Source organism: Scardinius erythrophthalmus (genome assembly GCF_964197995.2).
Source record: "Scardinius erythrophthalmus genome assembly, chromosome: 10".
NCBI classification, from domain to species: Eukaryota; Metazoa; Chordata; class Actinopteri; order Cypriniformes; family Leuciscidae; genus Scardinius; species Scardinius erythrophthalmus.
The window spans coordinates 9799148-9818525 of NC_138230.1; the positions used below are offsets into that span (position 1 = coordinate 9799148).

The window sequence follows — 19378 nt, forward strand, 5'->3', positions numbered from 1 at the left end:
TACATACACAATCTTATATCACTGACTCGGAAACCTTTATCCGAAAAACAACTTAATTCAAAACAGATTTACAACACTTCTATTTCATTTAAAAACTGCTTTTTTAAATCAACAATTCATTTCAAATGCTTAAGTCTTGACAGAAAGTAGCACGAATTACAATATTTTAAACTTTTTAAACTGTAGACTATCGCATCAGACCAGCTGTAATAAGTTGTTTTTCAAATAAAGGTTTCCGAGTCAGTGATATTAGATTGTGTGTATGTTTTTTTTATTGTACTAACCCTGTAACTTAATGGAACAAGAGGGTAACAAGCACCACTTTAATTTACAGCCCGCAATATCATACTTACCCTTTAACTACATGGAACAAGAGGGTAACAAGAACCACATACCCTGTAACTACATGGAACAAGTGTATATTTCCCAGTATTTAAAAAAAAAATTGTATAAACTCTATAACTGTATAAATGCATAGATATGTACACTGTAATTTTTAAAAAGCCTATACAGTATGTATTGTGTGGGATTACAAATTTAAGAATATGTTTAAGATCTGCTGATCCTACTTGCTTTATAATATCACATGAAACACTAAGGCAAGGCAAGGCAAGTTTATTTATATAGCACATTTCATACACAATGGCAATTCAAAGTGCTTTACATAGAATAAATTAAAATAATAAAAGAAATAAGAATAATTAAAACAGTTTAGAAAAATAAAATAAAATACAGTACAAACAGTCGGACGAACATTGGCACAGTGCTCATTCAGTAAATGCACAGCTAAACAGAAGTGTTTTGAGTCTGGATTTGAATGTGACTACTGTAGGAGCACATCTGATCTCCTCTGGAAGCTAGTTCCAGCTGCGGCTGGCATAATAGCTAAAAGCAGATTCACCATGCTTTGAGTGAACCCTTGGTATTTCTAGCTGATATGATCCTAGTGATCTGAGTGATCTGTTGGGTTTATATTCAGTGAGCATATCTGCAATGTATTGAGGTCCTAGGCCATTGAATGATTTATATACCAGTAATAATACTTTAAAATCAATCCTAAATTTAACTGGGAGCCAGTGTAAAGACCTGAGGACTGGTGTGATGTGTTCATATTTTCTGGTTCTGCTCAGAATCCTGGCGGCAGCGTTCTGTATGAGCTGCAACTGTCTTATGGTCTTTTTGGGAAGGCCAGTGAGGAGTCCATTACAATAATCCACCCTGCTGGTGATGAAAGCATGAACAAGTTTCTCTAAGTCTTGTCTGGAAACAAAGCATCTAATTCTTGCAATATTTTGCAATATCTTGCAATATCACTAAGGTGAACTACACTGTATTGGGCATTCAAGGTGAACATGATGGCATCAATTTACTGATTAGAAGTCAGCTGTAAGTCAGCTGTCTAAACATTGTAATAGTCAGGGGTTTTGTTAGTCTTTGATCTTCCAACTAAGAGTTGAACTAGGTGTGTGTGTGTGTGTGGGGGGGGGGGGGGGGGTACCATTATCTCAGTTGGGGGTAATTGCCTCTATTGTCATCCCTAAAGGCTGTGTGTAAGTTCAGCACTTTTAAGGACAGCCCACTGAAATGCCTATAAAGAAACCATGTAAAGTTACGTTAGTTAGATCATGTTGGAAGTACTACAGCGACGTACAGCGGAGTTCTCAATAAAGAATAACTTCCGTTGAACGCGATCCCAACTGTCTCCTGGTCTCTGCTTCGATGAAAGAAAACTTTACAACAATTGGTACACAATTATTACAAAAAGGTATGCAGTGTATGTTCTTGCTAAATTGCTCCCAAATGTAAGATTATTGTATCATAATAGTAGAATAAGTAGCCCTTAGTTCTATAATACTTACAGTATAAATATTTGTTTTATTCTCCTGGTTGTTACCCCTTTATTCCCCAAACTTGACATATTGTTCCCTTATACTTACATGCAAGTACTTTATAGGTACACTATAATTACCGAAAGTTACACTGTAAAATCGCTTTAATTACACAGTACTTTCCGGGCTGTAATCTAAAACGTTACCCTTTTTTTATTGCAAACATATCCACATTGCTATAATCATATCCACAATGCTTTCTTAACTGCTGCTTCTCACCACTGATTATTGAGAGGAAATCGTGCAGTTGCTGGCTGCAGTTCACTTAACAGCCTACAGTTTTGCTAAAAACAGGGGTTTCTGAATTCTAAATACATCTGCAATTGTTTTTCTCTAAACAGATGTCAATGTTTTAATGCAACCGTCTGCCCAGAAGACCAACAGCACAAGTGAGTAAAGTATATTCAATGCACCCAGGCCTACAACACTTCATTAACCGTTTGTAAAGAAAAATTACATGATTTTGTCTCTTTTTTTATTCTTTTTTTTTTTAATGTTATTCATAACTTTCTGTATCAGTCATGGTGAGAGAGCTCACAGACAACTACACCAGAGTTAGAGAGCAACTGTTCTTTTACAAAGGTGAGCTATTTCTCTTCTAGACACAGTCTTTGACAAAGTGTTGGAATATTTCTGCACACTAAACCAAACTTTGATTAAATTCAAGATTTGTATGATCCGAAGAATGTATAATTTTCATATATGTTTGTTTTTATTATTATTTCAGCATTCACAGCTCAGTAGGCCTACAACATTTCATTAACTGTTTGTAAAGAGAAATTACTGCTTAAAGATTTTGTCAGTTTTTTAAATTATTTTTATTTTATGTTATTCATAATTTTCTGTATCAGTCATGGTGAGAGAGCTCACAGACAACTACACCAGAGTTAGAGGGCAACTGTTCTTTTACAAAGGTGAGCTATTTCTCTTCTAGACACATGACACAGGCTTAGACAAAGTGTTGGAATATTTCTGCACATTAAACCAAACTTTGATTAAATTCAACATTTTTATGATCTGAAGAATGTATAATTTTCATATGTTTTTGTTTTTATTATTATTTCAGCATTCACAGCTCAGTCTTTAAACAGTGTCATGAAGTTGAGAGATTGGGGTGGAAAGTTGTATTTCTTCAGCTCTGAAAAACTCACCTGGTCAAGCAGTCGTGCTTTCTGTGTTTCAAAAGGAGCCGATCTGGTGACCATAACCAGCCAATCAGAACAGGTACGACAACTATACTGCACAATGTGATTTTGCACCAAATAAACAGGTACAATATATAAAAATGTTTTATTACAAAATCACATCTCACCACGTAATTTTTAGTTTTATATAATTGTGAATTATGTAAATTTTCTCTATTAGATGTTTCTGAACTCTGAAATTAAAGACCATTACTGGATTGGTCTCAATGATCTCCAAACTGAAGGACGCTGGGTTTGGGTGAATAACCAAACTCTCACTGAAACTGGAGTACAGTAAGAACTCTGTCTGCAATTGTTTGTTAATCAATGTAACACACTGTTCTACTACAGGAAAGAACATTAAAATATTTTCAATAATGGTATATTTTACAACAGCGGTTCTCAAAGTGAGGTCTGTGACCAATAGCCAGGGGGTCCGCAAAATAATTTGCTAAACCGTAGTTTCCGTATTATATACTGTATATATATTTGTATATATATTTGATCAATGTATTTATTGTTTTTCCAGATACAGTGTACAGAAGTGGTTCACTATAAAAGTTAATCTTTTCTAACAACCTTTTCTAATTCAGGATTAATAAGATATATTACTGTACATCATTTGCATATAATGATATACGTTCTTAGCCTCCTATTTTTAGACCGACAATTTACTCGTGTCCTAATTGAAATGTCCAGGTTTCACTGCCGATGCAAAAAGTAGCGGAGGCCAAGGACACCCCTGCCTGGTCCCTCTTGATAAAGTAAATTATGAAGACAAATCAGAATTAGTTTGGAGAGATGCAGATGGATTTTTATATAACATATGAATCATGTCAAGAAATTTTGGACCAAAATTAATTTTCGCAGAACTGCCAACAAGTAAAGCCATCATTGCTTTTTCTGCATCCAGAGAAAGTACAATCGCCGGGGAGTCTACTTGTTTTGCAAAGAATATGATATTCATAAGCCTCTTTATGTTGTCAAAAGATGACCTATTTTTAATAACTCCAGTCTGATCTATATGGATAAAGTTTGGTAAGACTTTAGGAGGGAATGGAGACGTAACATCCCGCCGCCACTATTGCTGTACCCGCTGGGCGGCCAAGTCACTGGCTCGGCTCCTCAGCAAAAAGCAAATGTGCATTGCATCCGCTTCCTTATTTATACCCGCACTGTGGGGTGGAGCACAAGATGAAAATCTCTCACGCCAATTTAGCGAGATTAATGTGATAATATGCGTATTATGTGACCGACTGAAAGGAAACAAAATTGTATCATTAGTGCTCAACCAGAAACTCACCCATATTACTCTATTGTGCTGCCTTTGGGTGATCACCCTAATAGAGTCCATTATAAGTCATCTTTGGTTATGTCATCTGCTTGTATCTTAAAACAACCAGATGAGGATGATGCTGTCGAAGATAAGTCTCTGCTGAGTTTTGGAACTAAAAGATCTCTAGAAAGGTCTCTCTGGTAGCTGGATCTTCAGTGTCACAGGATTAAAAACATAACCCACATGATATTGTTATTGCTAAGTTGTCTTTTGAGTGCACTGAATTCTTGCCGTTTTCTGAACAAAGTTGATGACATGTCACGGAATATCATTATGGTGGATTTACCATAGGTGAGCTTGCTCTTTTCTTTAGTCGCGTTGAAGATTTTGACTGTGTGTCGATACCAGAGTAGACGAACTCAGATAGCCTGCGGTTTGCCATTTTCTGCCGGTCACCACTGCAGGGTACAATGAGCTCTTTCAATTTCATAGACATCACCATCCTTCCCTAGAATTTTAGGCAGCCATTCCTTTAGAAACTCCACTGGGTTTCTACATTCCACTCCCTCTGGAAATCCGACAAGACGTAAATTCTGGTGGCAGGAATTATTTTCCAGCTCATCATTTTTTTTTTTTTGTGATCAATATTTTATTTTAGATTATCATACCAGAAACATATCAAAGTTTCCCAGGAGTGGACAGCTGGAATATATGAGTATTGCAATAAAGAATTGAATTATAGATCTTAGAAACTAGGGCACTAGAGGAAGTATTAGGGTCCAGCCATTTCCATAATGGATGTGGTAAAATGTTAGTGGTCCAAGGAATGCCATATGCTTTCAGGGCTGACCTCAGTCTCAAATATAAAACAAAAGAAAATCCAGGTAAAGAAAATTCTGAGCTTAATTCCTGAAACGATTTGATGCCTTTTTACAGAAAATGTCCTTCAAGGTGTAAATACCAGCATCAGACCAAGCTTTAAAGACAAAAGGTTTGTTACCAGTACACAGACAAGTATTGTGCCACAATGGTGTTATTTTGGTGTACAAGAAGGGGCCTCCCATACTTTTCTCAACCTTTTTCCAAACCTCAAGGGAGTATTCAATGATTGGTCCATGATTTTTCTTAGAACATTTAGAAACACCTGCAAAGGGTAAATCTTGTAGGCGAACTGGATGGGTGAAATTCCCTTCTAAATCTCGCCATGGAACCCAGGAATCAGGATTAACCCAGGTTTGGATTGTTCTTGTTTGGAAGGTTAGATTATAAATCTTGAAATCAGGGAATGAAAGACCTCCATCAAGTTTCTTACACTGCATCGTCTTAAGTCGGATTCTGGGTTTTTTCTTAATCCAGATAAATCTAGAAATAGCCGTGTTGAGTTCTTTGAACAAGAATTCAGGTGGTGCTAGCGGTAACATAGAGAACAAAAAATTTACCCTTGGAAGTACATTCATTTTAATTGTAGATATTCTTCCATGAAGAGCTAAACATAAGGGGGACCACCTATCTAAATCTTCCTTGATCTTATTCAGGAGAGTTTGATAGTTAGATTTAGGGATAATATGAATTGAAGGGGATATAATGATGACCAAATATGTAAACTGTTTAACTATGGGGATCAAAGGAGGTAAATTACTGGATTCCTGATTCGCTGCGTCATTAAGGGGCATTAACCCCCTGAGGTCGGCTATCGCGCCGGCGCGATAGGCTCGTTTTTTTCCGTATGAGTGCAAAAAAAAAAAAAAAAAAAAAAAATTATCTTATATGCTTGTGTTATACATCAATCGATCCTGTTTAGTGTGTATTATTTTTGTGTATACTCACAATAAAAACAAAGTGTTGTGCTTTTAGCCAAATAAAGAAAAATAAACATGATGCGAGTTCTGCCTCCTCTCTGTCAGTGTAGTCCATTCTGAAACGCGTCCGAAAATGAACCATAACTCAGCGAATACTCAGTCAAACAGGCATACAGACAGACAGGCATGAAGCTTGAATTCTCTTCTTTTAAATGAAGTAATATATATAAAAAAACAAATATTCTCAGCTTGTGAAATCTGTATTAAAAGAGAGCGAGTCCAGTCGAGCTAATTAGAGCTCATTCAAAAGTAATGTGACCCCGCCCCGGAGAGCGAGCGCTATTCAAACGCAAATGAATGAGGCAATCCTGCAAACTGTGAACGCCCACATCAGCTCAAGAAAACACATCAGATCATTGTACTTGTTTACACAGTCTCGCAGCGCTGTGAGGAATAATACTATAATGGAAAATTTACCTCAGAAGTACGAGGAGCAACAGATCCGAGGCTATGGAATAATGTAGTAAGTTTTTTTTTTCATTCTCAAGTGCGTCGCGTTTCTGTGCATGAATGAATGAATGAACGGCAGAGATGCGCGCTGTTTACCACAACTGGCAAAAGACGGTTTAAATTTGAATCGTTTCTGTCTGTGAATGTTTTGCTTTTAGCAAACTGTATTGCTATAGGCTACTGAGTAAAAATCGAGTGAAATATGTTGAAATAAAATGCATTTGTATAAGCAACGTATTAAACTGCAAATTAACATTTATATTTCTTATTATAAAAACGAAAGTTACTATGTTACAGACATATGAAAGACAACATTTCATTGATTAGTTTTGAATAGATTATACATTTTCACTGTAAAATATCTGCCACCTCAAATAAGCTTTTGTTTGCCAATTTTTGCTCATATGTTAAATATAGTATGTTTTGTCAAAAATAAAGTAATCAAATAATATGTTATAGGGCCCTATTTTAACGATCTGAAACGCAAGTGTCAACGCGCAAAGCGCAAGTAACTTTGTGGGCGGGTCTTGGCGCTGTTGCTATTTTCCCGGCGGGATAAATGACTCTTGCGCCAGGCGCAAATCTAAAATGGGTTGGTCTGAAGAGCTTCATTATTCATAGGTGTGGTTTGGGCGTAACGTGAAATAAACCAATCAGAGCGTCATCTCACATTCCCTTTAAGAGCAGGCGCGCTTGTTCTAAAGCGGATTCCTATTATAACGGCGGGTTTGCCAGACGCACGCGAGGAGCGGTTCACAGCCGAGGAGAGCAACGCTCTCGTCAGGGACGTTGGGGATGGAGAAACCCACCCAAATTAACTTCGGTTAAAAAGGCGTATGATAATTTGGGTAAATGTGTAAGCTAGATGTATGCTTTTATAATAAATTATCTATCTATCTATCTATCTATCTATCTATCTATCTATCTATCTATCTATCTATCTATCTATCTATCTATCGTAATAATGTATGATTTGCAAAAATGAAAACTACTGCTTCTGTGTAGATGAGAGAATCAAAGTGTATGCGCGTTGTGCACACGCTACATTGATTATGGCCAAGCATGCGCCCTTAAAATAGCATATGAATAACATGCGCAACGCGCCACTGACTTTAAACCATTTTTTCCTGGTTAGTGGCGCAACTGTTTTCTAAACCTGCAAAATAGCATGAAGGAACGTTTGCGCTGGAACACGCCTCCTTTTTTGCGCTGAACCGCCCAGGGAGCGCAAGTTCATTCCCTAGTTTAGCGACGTGCTTCTGTGGAGGAAAAAACGCGCTTTGCGCGGGTGCAAAATAGGAATGATACATGCGTCGGTGTACAAAGTCAATTGCGCTGGGTGCAAGATAGGGCCCACTGTGTTTATTCCAATGTAGCCTATATAGGCTATATTCAAGTAATGAATCCTTAACTTTGAAATATGTATGATAAATGTATACTTTAGTTTTTACAAAGAAATATTACACTTGAATTGTTGTTGTAATTGTAACCTTTTTAATAAAAAAATACAAGGTAGATGTAAACAAACTAATAAAAGGTAAATATAAGCCTTTTCTTTAAAATAATATTTTATTGTGTTTTATTAGTGACAAATTTGGGGAGAGGATAAATATTCCAAAACTTAAAATACAGTATGAGAATTAACTGCACAATTACTAGACATGTTTTCCTTTTCATATTATAGGCCAATACTAGATGCTTCCAACTGTTGCTCTTGCATTCTTTCTTGTGACACACCTGAATGAATGCCTCATTAAGTATGCGGCCCCATTGTCTCCAGGTGCGAACCACTAAATATGCATGATCGTTGACGCCCACTCCGCATATTGACTTTCCAGACAGAAAGTGTTTTGTAAAATGTAAATCAATGTATTGTGTAATGTGAATGATTAGGCAGGATAATTTTCACATACTTTTGAAGAAAAAACACATGGCAACGACATCCATTAGTCAAAAGTCTTATTGACACATATTTACTATGTGTTTTGTGGCCTTATTTCAGAAACTTTAGTTTTTAGTTTTTTCAATAACCATGCATAAACATTATTCTCTCAAAAATACAAACATGTACATGCATGGTGCTCACATAATATGGTAGCCCTGTTTGTGCTAAATAGAGTGAATTTACACCTTTGTCATTAATATGTTTATAAGCAACTGAAAAAAGCAAAAATGCCAGCGCATGTCAGAACATCTCAAGGACCCCAAAAACACCTCAGACCCCAGAGGGTTAATGCTGATTTAGTTCAATTAATTTTGTAACCCTAGTGTAGTACCAAATGAATTAAAGTACCAAATAAATTAAGTACCAAATAAATTAAAGAGATTTAAACATTCAGGAACAGACTCAGAAATATTGGAAACATAGAGCAAGATATCGTCTGCATAAAGAGAGATTTTGTGCGAGGTATCTACACAGATAATGGGTTGTATAGTTGATGACTGACGTACTGCTTGAGCCAAGGGCTCCACTGATAGAGTAAAAAGCAAAGGCGATAATGGACAGCCTTGGCGAGTACCCTGGCCAAGAGAAAAGGGTAAAGACATTAAGGATCCCGTAAGAACACGAGCTGAGCAGCTATTGTAGAGTGTTTTAACCGTTTTAATAAATCCTTGTCCGACCCCTACATATTCAAGGACCGCCCAGAGAAAGCTCCATTCAATTCTATCAAAGGCCTTCTCCGCATCCAGTGAGATAACTGCGGAGGAGGCTGGATAAGAATTGGATCTATGAATGATATGTAATAGTCGCCTGATATTATCGGACGCCAATCGGCTTTTGAGAAAACCGGACTGATCAAAGTGAACGATACTGTCTATACATTTATTCAGTCTTAGAGCTAGAGCTTTGGCGAAAAGTTTAGCATCGGTGGTGATTAAACTAATAGGACGGTAGCTAGCACATTCTAAAGAATCTTTTCCTTTTTTAAGTAAAAGGGTTATCAGAGCTGTGTTTTGGTCCCTATGTAGGGCTCCGTTTTCAACTGCAAAATTAAATGAGTTTAAAATAAGTGGTGATACTATATCCCAAATAGCAGAGATTAGGCCTAATTCAGGGGGAATTCCGTCAATTCCTGGAGATTTTTTCTTTGGCATCGAGTCCAAGGCCAACTTCAATTCTTCAAGCGACAAGGGACAGTTTAATCTCTCCTGATGATGTTTATCAATTTTAGGAAGATGAAGCTGTTGAAGAAAAGATGTATGTTGCTGGTAACTTGAAGAATTCGAAGTGTATAGTTGTTCATAGTAAGATTTAAAAGTCTGATTTATATCTTCGGGTTGGGTGCATAAAGTGTCTTCATTGTTTATAGCGTGTATGATTGCTCTAGATCAGTGGTTTTCAAACTGTGGGTCACGACCCACTTGTGGGTCACGCAGTGAGAAAATGTGGGTCGCGCAAAGGCACTTACCTGCAGCTAAATTTACGTTACGATGAGTGAAACAAAACCAGTCCGATTAATGACCAAACGACTTTTAAGTGAGTTTTAGCGCCCGCCAAAGTGAATTTTTGTCCCGCCAAAGTCTTATTTGATCGGTGAGTAGCCTAATAGATGAACTGCTGCGCATATGTGACAGTAGAGTCGCAGTGCATGTTTAACTGAAAGAACGAGCAGAGAGAGAGAGAGGTCGCGCAACAAGACTTCACCGTCTCCAAACTAGGCGCTGTCTTGCTCTCTCTCCCTCGCACATATTAATCAAAATAAATCGACACGGTGGTAAAAGGTCGGAAGACCAAAGTTTCATGTGGAGCATTCGGAGATTGTTTTCTTCTTAATTACCGTTGGGTGTGAATTGTGCTAAATAAGTTGTTGCCTTATCTTCTCTGAAAAGCGTCTCAGACATTCAGCTGACATAAAACAACACTTTAATTAAAGAAAAAAATGATCCAGTGATGAAATGTTTTCTGTGTTGACACAAATCTTGGATGTCCATGTCCTAACTGCTGGGATAATCACACAACGCGCACACGTCCAATTCGCGAACTAATGACTCCTTTGAACGATTCATTTTAATGAATGGTTAAAACAACTGATCTTTCCAACAGTGAACTCAGGAGACGTCTGAATCGGTGTATAACTAATCAGTAACACTTTACAATAAGGTTCTATTTATTACATAAATTACATAAAAGTACAGTTTAAGCTTAAGCTTTAAAATAAAATAAAAACCCTTGTTTTTTTGTTTTTTTTGAAAAGCATATGACCACATTTTTCCACACACAGTGCTATCAATAATCGATAAGAGAATCGTTAAAGATTCGGATCGATAAGCAGAATCGTCAGTGGCATTATTATTATTGATAAAATCTTATCATTTCCCATCCCTATGTGAAGACGGTAAAATTATAATCAAAAATTAAAGAACATACATGTTTTTTTTGTTTTTTGTTTTAATTTAAGAGTTAAAAGTTTAAAATATTTTGCTAACATGAAGGCTTGTCACTGTCAGTCTTTTTACATCAGTGCAAAACTAGGGTATGCAGATTAAGACCATCAGCATGCATTGATTAATCCCATAGCATGTAGCAAAAAAAAAAACAAAAAAAAAGGTGCAACCAAATCATGCTGGTGCGACCAACTGAGAAAGTTGGTAGCACCAGTGCAAGTGGGTCTTGAGATTGATTATACTTGTCTAGGTGGGTCCTAGAATGAAAAAGTTTGGGAACCCCTGCTCTAGATTACATCTGCTTGATTCGTAATGCTAATAATTTACTTGGTCTCTCACCATTGAAATAATAAGAATGCCTTGTTCGATGCATAATGAATTCAGCTCTGTGCAAAAGTAATCCTTTTTATCCTTTTTTCTCATATTTAATTGCACAAAGTTCGTCCTCCTTCCGTTGACAATACTTGTTTTTAAGGTCCAGTTCCAACGTCTGAATTTGTTTCTCCAACTCATTTATGCGGCTATTTCTAGATCTTTGACGAAAAGAAGAGAAAGAAATGCATTTCCCTCTAATAAAGCATTTTATCACCTCCCATAAGGATTGTGGGTTGTTTGAAGAACCACTGTTCAAATCAATAAACTCAACTAAGGAGGTACGCAATTGTGATATAAATTTTTGGTCATGGAGTAAGGATGTGTTAAATCTCCAACGTTTACATCCAGAGGGAGCGGAAAATGGGAGAAGACATAAAGTTACCGGGGAATGATCCGAATGTTATGTGGTTGGAGAGAGATGAACCCAATCGCAGACAGAATGCAATAAACACAGATTTATTCAGACAAAACAGGGAAAATAAAACCCACGATGGGGTAAAACAAGGCTGGAGGGCAAAAACAAAGATCAACTACACTAGACTAAGACTTGACAGATAACTAGACAAATAACTAACAGCAGCAACAAGATCAGGACTTAACAAGACAGAGTTCTTCACAAGGTACTCACGGGTTGGTTAACACACACTGAGAATCACACAATGAACCGGCACAAGACAGCAAACACAAGGGGATTAAATAGGGAGAAACTAATGAGGGAAACAGGTGACGGCGATGATACAATAATGATAACAAGAAGAGATAACAAGGGGGCGGGGTAAGGTGACAAGACAACGCAAGCACACAGCCCAAACTAATGGCCATGTGCTTACACATAAAACATGGGTCTGTCATTATCCTGCCTCAAGAATTAAACATCAAGGACTAGACGGCATGATCATGACACCGAAAGAAGAAGGGGTAATATATCAGCGTTTTCAATAAATGGAATATAGACAGGAGATACGAGCAGATAATCAATGCGTAAGTATGATTTGTGGCGAGCTGAAAAGAATGTATAGTCCTTAGCGTTATCATTCTTTAGTCGCCATATGTCACACACATTGACCTGTTTTATAAAATCATTAAACAACTTTGAGGAGGTTAGATCAGAGTGAGATGTTTGGGACCTATCAAGTAAGGGATTATGCACAGCATTGAAGTCACCACCTATCACAAGATAATAGTCACTAAAACTTAGTATCATACGAACAAGCTGTTGATAAAACTCACTATCATGTTCATTAGGGGCATAAATTGAAACAAAAGCGCATTTAATATTGGACCATGTACCGAGTATACAAGTAATACGACCTTCTTTGAACAATGTATGGAAAAGGGAAGGCGCCGAGCTACCAATATCAAAACCCCCTTAGTTTTCTTAGTAGACGAAGAAAAAGAAACTAATTTATAGTGTATATTCTGAAAACGATGTACGTCACAAGCTTTCAAATTAGACTCCTGTATTAATACAACCGATGCTTGCTTAGTTCGTAAATAATCCAAGCATTTAGTTCTCTTAATGGCGCCATTTAAACCATTAACATTCCAAGATACTACTTTAAGGGCCATAAATCATTAATAATAAAGTACCTCCCTTTGAAAATAAAACAAACAATTGTGGACTTACATGGAAAAATCATGGCATCTGAAACTCTAAAGGAACAACAACAGGAACCGAATGAGAGGGCAGAAAGCAGAGAGTTAGAACGAACTCTCCTGCCTGCCAAAACAGAAACCTCGTCTGGATACGTGGCCAACATAACAGTCGATCACTCGTGTCCAAAGGCCGACTCGGCATCACAGTTCAGGCACGATCGCGGCGTAAGTAGAACCTTTAAATCCGTTCCTAGAGATTACGGGCTGTCGGTGTCCATTAACATTCCCGCAGGTGTGTCATCAGATAAGTTAAGAGACGTAGCGAATGCCTGTTGCTGGGCAGCATACGATTCCACTTCAGCCGGCGTTTCGAGAAGAGAGGTTGATCCGCGATGCATCACTTTGATCGTAGAGGGATAAATCATGAAGGATGTGATCCCAAGTTGCGTGAGTTTTTTCCTAGATTGGTTCATCTCGCGTCTTTTCATGGCGGTTTGGTTACTGTAATCGGGGAAGAAAAGAAGCGTGCTACTCCTGTGGAGAATTTGACCCACAGATCGGGCTCCTTTAAGGATCGCGTTTCTGTCCTGAAAGCATAGCAATTTGAAGATCAATGTTCGCGGGCCCTTTCTGTTGCTGTCCCCGGCATAAATGCGATGTGCCCTTTCTATCTCTATCGGTCTATCTTTAAGAGAGGGAATCCACAGGGATAATTGAGTCTGCATGAAGCCCACAGCGTTGCTGCCCTCTTCCCCTTCTTATAGGGGAAGGGTAGTCTTACCAAACTTTATCCATATAGATCAGACTGGATTTATTAAAAATAGGGCGGATATTGCATTGACGACTCTTGTCTTCCAGCCTAGCCATCTTGTCTTGAAGCACATCTATGGCCAAATTAACTGCAACTGAATCTTGCTTAACTTTCCGAACTGCCGTCTGAATATTATCAAAGTTGTTGCTAATCATTCTCATCTCTTTCTCCAGGGAACTGTCGTAGATTTTTTCCTAAACCTAACTGTCTGGGTTGTCTCCAATCGACATTCCCTTTCTATCCTATACGTCTATCTGGGTTGTCTCCAATCGACATTCCCTAACATAGTCTACCTCTTTAATCTAACTCACCTGCTGTGCAGCAGAAAATGACAGACAGACTTCAGCAAATGTCCTTTGAGTTCTTTATTTCGGCCGGGAGAGTACTCGAGCAATTCTCAGAGAATCTCTCTCAAGTAAAAGAATACATCAGGTTTTATAGGTCAATACAGACACATCAAAATAAACTCAGCGTGACTAAAATCACTAACATAACGTCACCTTCTATCAATATGATTGGTTCAATATGTAAAGCACGCCCCTCCCTTCTTTACCCTCTGTTACTGGCATAAGCAAAATCATCAAAAAACATTGTAAAGGGTTAACAGTCAGTTGATTACTCAATATATATCATGACATAATGCAGGCTAAAAACAAAAGGTTAGTAAGACCTGTTCTAAAAGAAGTAAAATTTAGTTTGTTATTTTTGTTAGACCTAGATGAGGAAGTTAGGTAAGTGTTTGTCATAATGTTACACCCAAAGGAGAAGTCAGGTTAAAAGTTTAACAGGTTGAATTAAGGTTAGAATTAAGGTTAAGGTTTCCTTAAATATTTCTCGCACGACACCAAGCTGTAGTTTCAGCTCGTCAGCCACCATGACACGCATTGCGTCGTTATCAGGATCCTTCAGCCGTTTTTTCTCCGGAGAGGCTGGTGAAAGTTGATGTTTAGCCATCGCCACTGGTAACAAACTATATGCTGCGATAGTTCAGAAGTTTGAACTTAAACGGATGATTAATAGACGCCGAGTTGGGGAGCTCAAGACTCAAGCAGCCATCTCTGTCAGAGGGTCACGTGATCTCCCAGCTCATCAATTTTGTCTTTCAGTTGTTTAATCTCATCGTCATTAGCCAACTTGACATCCACAACATCTTTATGAAGGCTCGTTACTGCTTCTTCAATCTCAGAATGATATAGGACACAAACGCCTTGAGAAGCAAATGTTACTCAACTCTTTTAACAACCAACATTGAGCGCATTGTAATTACAGTCTCTGATGATATCAGGCATTATGTCTGTCACGTGACGCGTCGCAATCCCTCACAAAGAATCCGCTAGTGTGCATTCCAGCCGAGAGTGCGCGTGCGCCAATGCTGTTATTTTTATCAATTTAAAATACAAGTATATCAAACAAACGATAAGTGAAGATACTGAACAAAGAGTGTTTTGGCACCATGCAAGTAAATTTTTCATCATACGTTTTTTTTTTCCGGTTTCTAAGTTGGGTGTGTATGTCACCAAATCTAACTTTATATTGCCTTAATCACTGTCTTGTTGGCTAAAACATAGCACCATTTTGAAACATGTCAGCAACTCCTAGCCACTGTTAGCTGCTTAAATTATTTTTTTACACAGCGGGGTTAGTTGTAGCACAGTGTTACAACTAAGCTGCCAAGTGTACAACGATAATGAAATGAAAACAGAGAGCTACACAACTTTTCAGGTTTGAGTATTTATTTATATATTTCTTTTGACACATTTAACTTTGTTGGACTTTCACAAACAATGTTGGAATTTAATTTTTTTTTCCACATTTGTTTATGCATTGATCACTTGTTTATTTATTAAGAATATAGCCTGTTTCATGCAATAAACCCTTTAAAATGTGTTTTATTACTGTTATTATTATTAATAATAATAATTTTGCTTGCAGCTGCCACACACAATGACACAAATATAATTCAATTGCAATTACATTATTTGATGATTTTATTTATTTATTTATTTATTTATTTATTTATTTATTTATTTATTTATTTATTTATTTATTTATTTATTTATTTTATTTATTTATTTATTCCAAAACTCTGCAGCCCTTTTCTATATCTCTTTCCATGATATTGATCCATAATAAGAATGATTGGATGAGGGATGGATGTATGGATATCTATCTAAACAGATGCACAAACAATATCAAACTACATTTCTAGCTGTATATCACAGGCCATTCATCCATCCTCAAACTAAAATGAGGTCATCCAAACATAGAAAAACTTATTTGGCTCAAGTTAAATAGTCTGTTGTACAATATGTAGGCTTTGCCTTACTGTGACCACCGCGCTATTAACGCACCGTTCAATACAATTTTTGAGCATGTGAAGGATGCTGGATATTGGGATATTTTACGTGGATATTGGGACACGAGTGAAGTACAAAGCTAACTAATAGTTTAGCATCCAAATACATGCGAATATGGAAACATTTGGATTTGTTGTGGAGTGAGGGGAAATAAAATACATGATTATAATGTTTGTAAACATTTCGTTTTATTTAACATTTATTTTTTTAACGTAATAATAAAATGCAACTGATACACCGATCCGATTTATGCTTCTTTTTTTCTCTCTCATCAACTTGCGCTTGACCTATAGTGCGACTACTTGGGTGCAACTGATTTTCCAGAAAATGCTGTTACTGAAAAGTGCATATTACAAATTATGGGGACCTTTGGACCAATAAAACAAGCATAATATTGTGTTCATTACTTTTTAACTGAGGGGGGTCCTTGTACATTTTCTACCCTAAAGGGTCCCTGGCCCCAAAAAGTTTGAGAGCCCCTGTTTTACATAAACTAGGTTTTCCTTAAAATATTATCAAAAGGAAGAATATGTTTTTAACCCTGACCACCTGTTTCTGCTATTGAAGGTTTTGGTTCCAGAGGGAGTATCAGAAAAGTGAACCTGATAACTGGAGAGTAGAAGATCCCAATGGAGAGAACTGTGCTATTGTAAAAAGTTCTCACAACTACAGTTGGTTTGATGTTTCTTGCAATTCTATGTATTCTAAGTTTATCTGTGAAAATAAAGTCCTCTGTCAGTGATATGTCATAAAAGAGGTCTAGTTTCAAGCACATGTAGAGAAAAGAAAAAAACATCATGTCTTCTTTTGGATATGTTTGCTTATTCAGTTAAAATGCTGTAAAATGTATAACATGTATGCAAAACCTAAAATCTCTAAACTGTCAAGAAAACTGCATTGCTGTAGCTCAAACAGTAAAGCATGGCGCTAGCAACACAAAGAATGAACAAGAGGAGTAGCTAGCCGCACACTGATCAACTCAAGACTAGAAGTCTACAAAAGCATATTTTATTTTTCAAATTGCATTGTGCAAAAAAAGTGCAAAGTGCATGTGGATTAAAAACAGACTAGACACCAGCAAACGTTTCAGCACACTGCTATCTTCAGTGCTCATTTAGCTAACAACATTCACCCTTTTAAAGCAAGTCAGCAATTAAGGACAAACAGCTGAATGCAATTATCTCAATCTCAATTGTCTCAAGTAGAATTACAAACAAATATAAGTTTCAAATGAGCAGCTTCCAATGATAATACAGCATTATAGACATACAGAAAGGAAGAATGTGTTTTACAAAAAACAAGAAAATTCAAGTTCTTCATTCATACCTTCAGGAAATAAAGTTTTAAGTTCAAAGATCCAAAAAACCTCCCTTTGCAATAATTTTCTATCTCTATCTCCACCTCTCCTGTGGGGTAGAATCCTCTCGATGCCCAGGAACTTCATGTCAGACAAAGAGTGGTTAGCAGACTTAAAATGACGAGAAATTGAAGATGTATCATCCTGTCTCCTAATGGCACTTGTGTGTTCAATCATTCTTGTGCGTAATGCACGTGTAGTTTTGCCAACATATAGTTGTGGACATGGACAAATGATAATGTAAACAACATATGTACTCTTACAAGTAATCAGTTGTCTAATCTTATACGTTTTTAGTGTACGAGGATGTGTGAATGATTTACATTTGACATACTTAGTACAGGAAGAGCAATTGTGACATGGAAAATTCCCCTGGGCATCGACAAGAGTAGTTGGAGATGAGATGTGGGTGTCAGCATGGACAAGCTTGTCCCTCAAATTAGAGCTCCTGGAAGAGACTAGGTCATCAGTTTGATTGCCAACACAAAGGTCAACACAAAGTGCCAACACAAAGGTCAACACAAAGGTCATCAGTTTGATTCCCAGCAAATGCATGAACTGATAAAAAAATGTATTACCTTGAATGCAATGTATGTTGCTTTGGATAAAAGTGTTTGCCAAATGCATAAATGTAAATGCACAAGCAGCTTTTTATATTGAGTGCACTTGTATCCCATCTTGTAGTCATTATTATGCTTGTAAGAGCAGGAGTGAAGCATATGATTTCTGTCACATTTTAGACAAACGACCTTTTTACTTAAAACAACTTTTCAAGAAATTTTCTAAGCTAGAAATAATAAGTCCTCTTTTCTAAAAATGTGTTCAAATGGCCATGACGCTTCTGCGTAACAGCATTATAAGGATGAGATGTTTTTCTAATATTCTGTGTAAAACTGTGCTGTGGTCAGCAGATGACAATGTCATCTGAACGTGAGACGTTCCTACTGTATGTGTAGCTATAAGTAGACTATAAATAAAATATACATATTGACAAGATCTGTTTTGAGTTTGCATCTTAAAATAACTGTAAGAAATAAACCTTTAAAGTTAGAACAAAAACATGTTATGAGGTTTAAAACTACAGCACTTAAATGTGTAGCATTCCCAAAACTCCCGACCCAATTACTTGTCTAGGAAATTATAAAATAAATTCAGCGACAAGTGGGACGAACATTTAAATCTCATTAGTTATACAGTATATCAATAGATTACACAGGTATTTTAACTCAACAGCACTTTCAATTAAAGCCACACTATGTAATTTTTTTGCTTTAAAAATAGCAAATATCTATATCTATATCTATGTTATATACAGTATATTTTTTAGTTGTGTACTTACATTATCCCGACTGTTTCCAACAACTTTCAAACCAGGAGAAATTTTAATTTAATTCGAAGACACGGCACGTTTCTTTATTTCCGTTTTGTCGCAGTCAATGGCGTCATATCCGCGTTGTCCCTGGTTTCCGCTCGTACTGCCATGGTAACCAGAGCTATGAGCAGAGCCCTCTGATAGTAAACAAAGCGACAGACACAGACAACTGTGTAGTTCGCAATGTCTATCTGCACGCTGCTGTTGTTTCGTTCAAACATTACGGACCATGGCAAGCAGACTTTGGATAAAAAAGGAGAACTAAAACGAGAATCAATATCAGCGCGGTGTTTTCGAAATGCCTAGAGCTCCCATAGACAGTATATAAACGAGAGCTCCACGTCCGAGACTTCGACCGCTTCTACATGTACTTTATTAAACAGGTGAGCACATTTACATAAAACTAATCAATGTTATATAGTTCAACAATGATAAAAAATACATACTGAACGTTTAATCACTGATA

General features: G+C 37.1%; 1 protein-coding gene across 1 annotated transcript; it reads left to right on the plus strand.

Annotated features, from left to right (window-relative positions):
• The first annotated feature begins 2236 nt into the window (after positions 1-2236).
• LOC308696797 (C-type lectin domain family 4 member F-like) lies at positions 2237-18533 on the plus strand. The gene is made up of 6 exons (XM_081375700.1): positions 2237-2278; positions 2409-2471; positions 2741-2803; positions 2956-3113; positions 3255-3367; positions 16751-18533. The coding sequence occupies exons 1-6, from the start codon at positions 2245-2247 to the stop codon at positions 16923-16925; spliced, it is 606 nt and encodes a 201-aa protein (XP_081231826.1). The 5' UTR covers positions 2237-2244; the 3' UTR covers positions 16926-18533.
• The last annotated feature ends 845 nt before the right edge of the window (positions 18534-19378 follow it).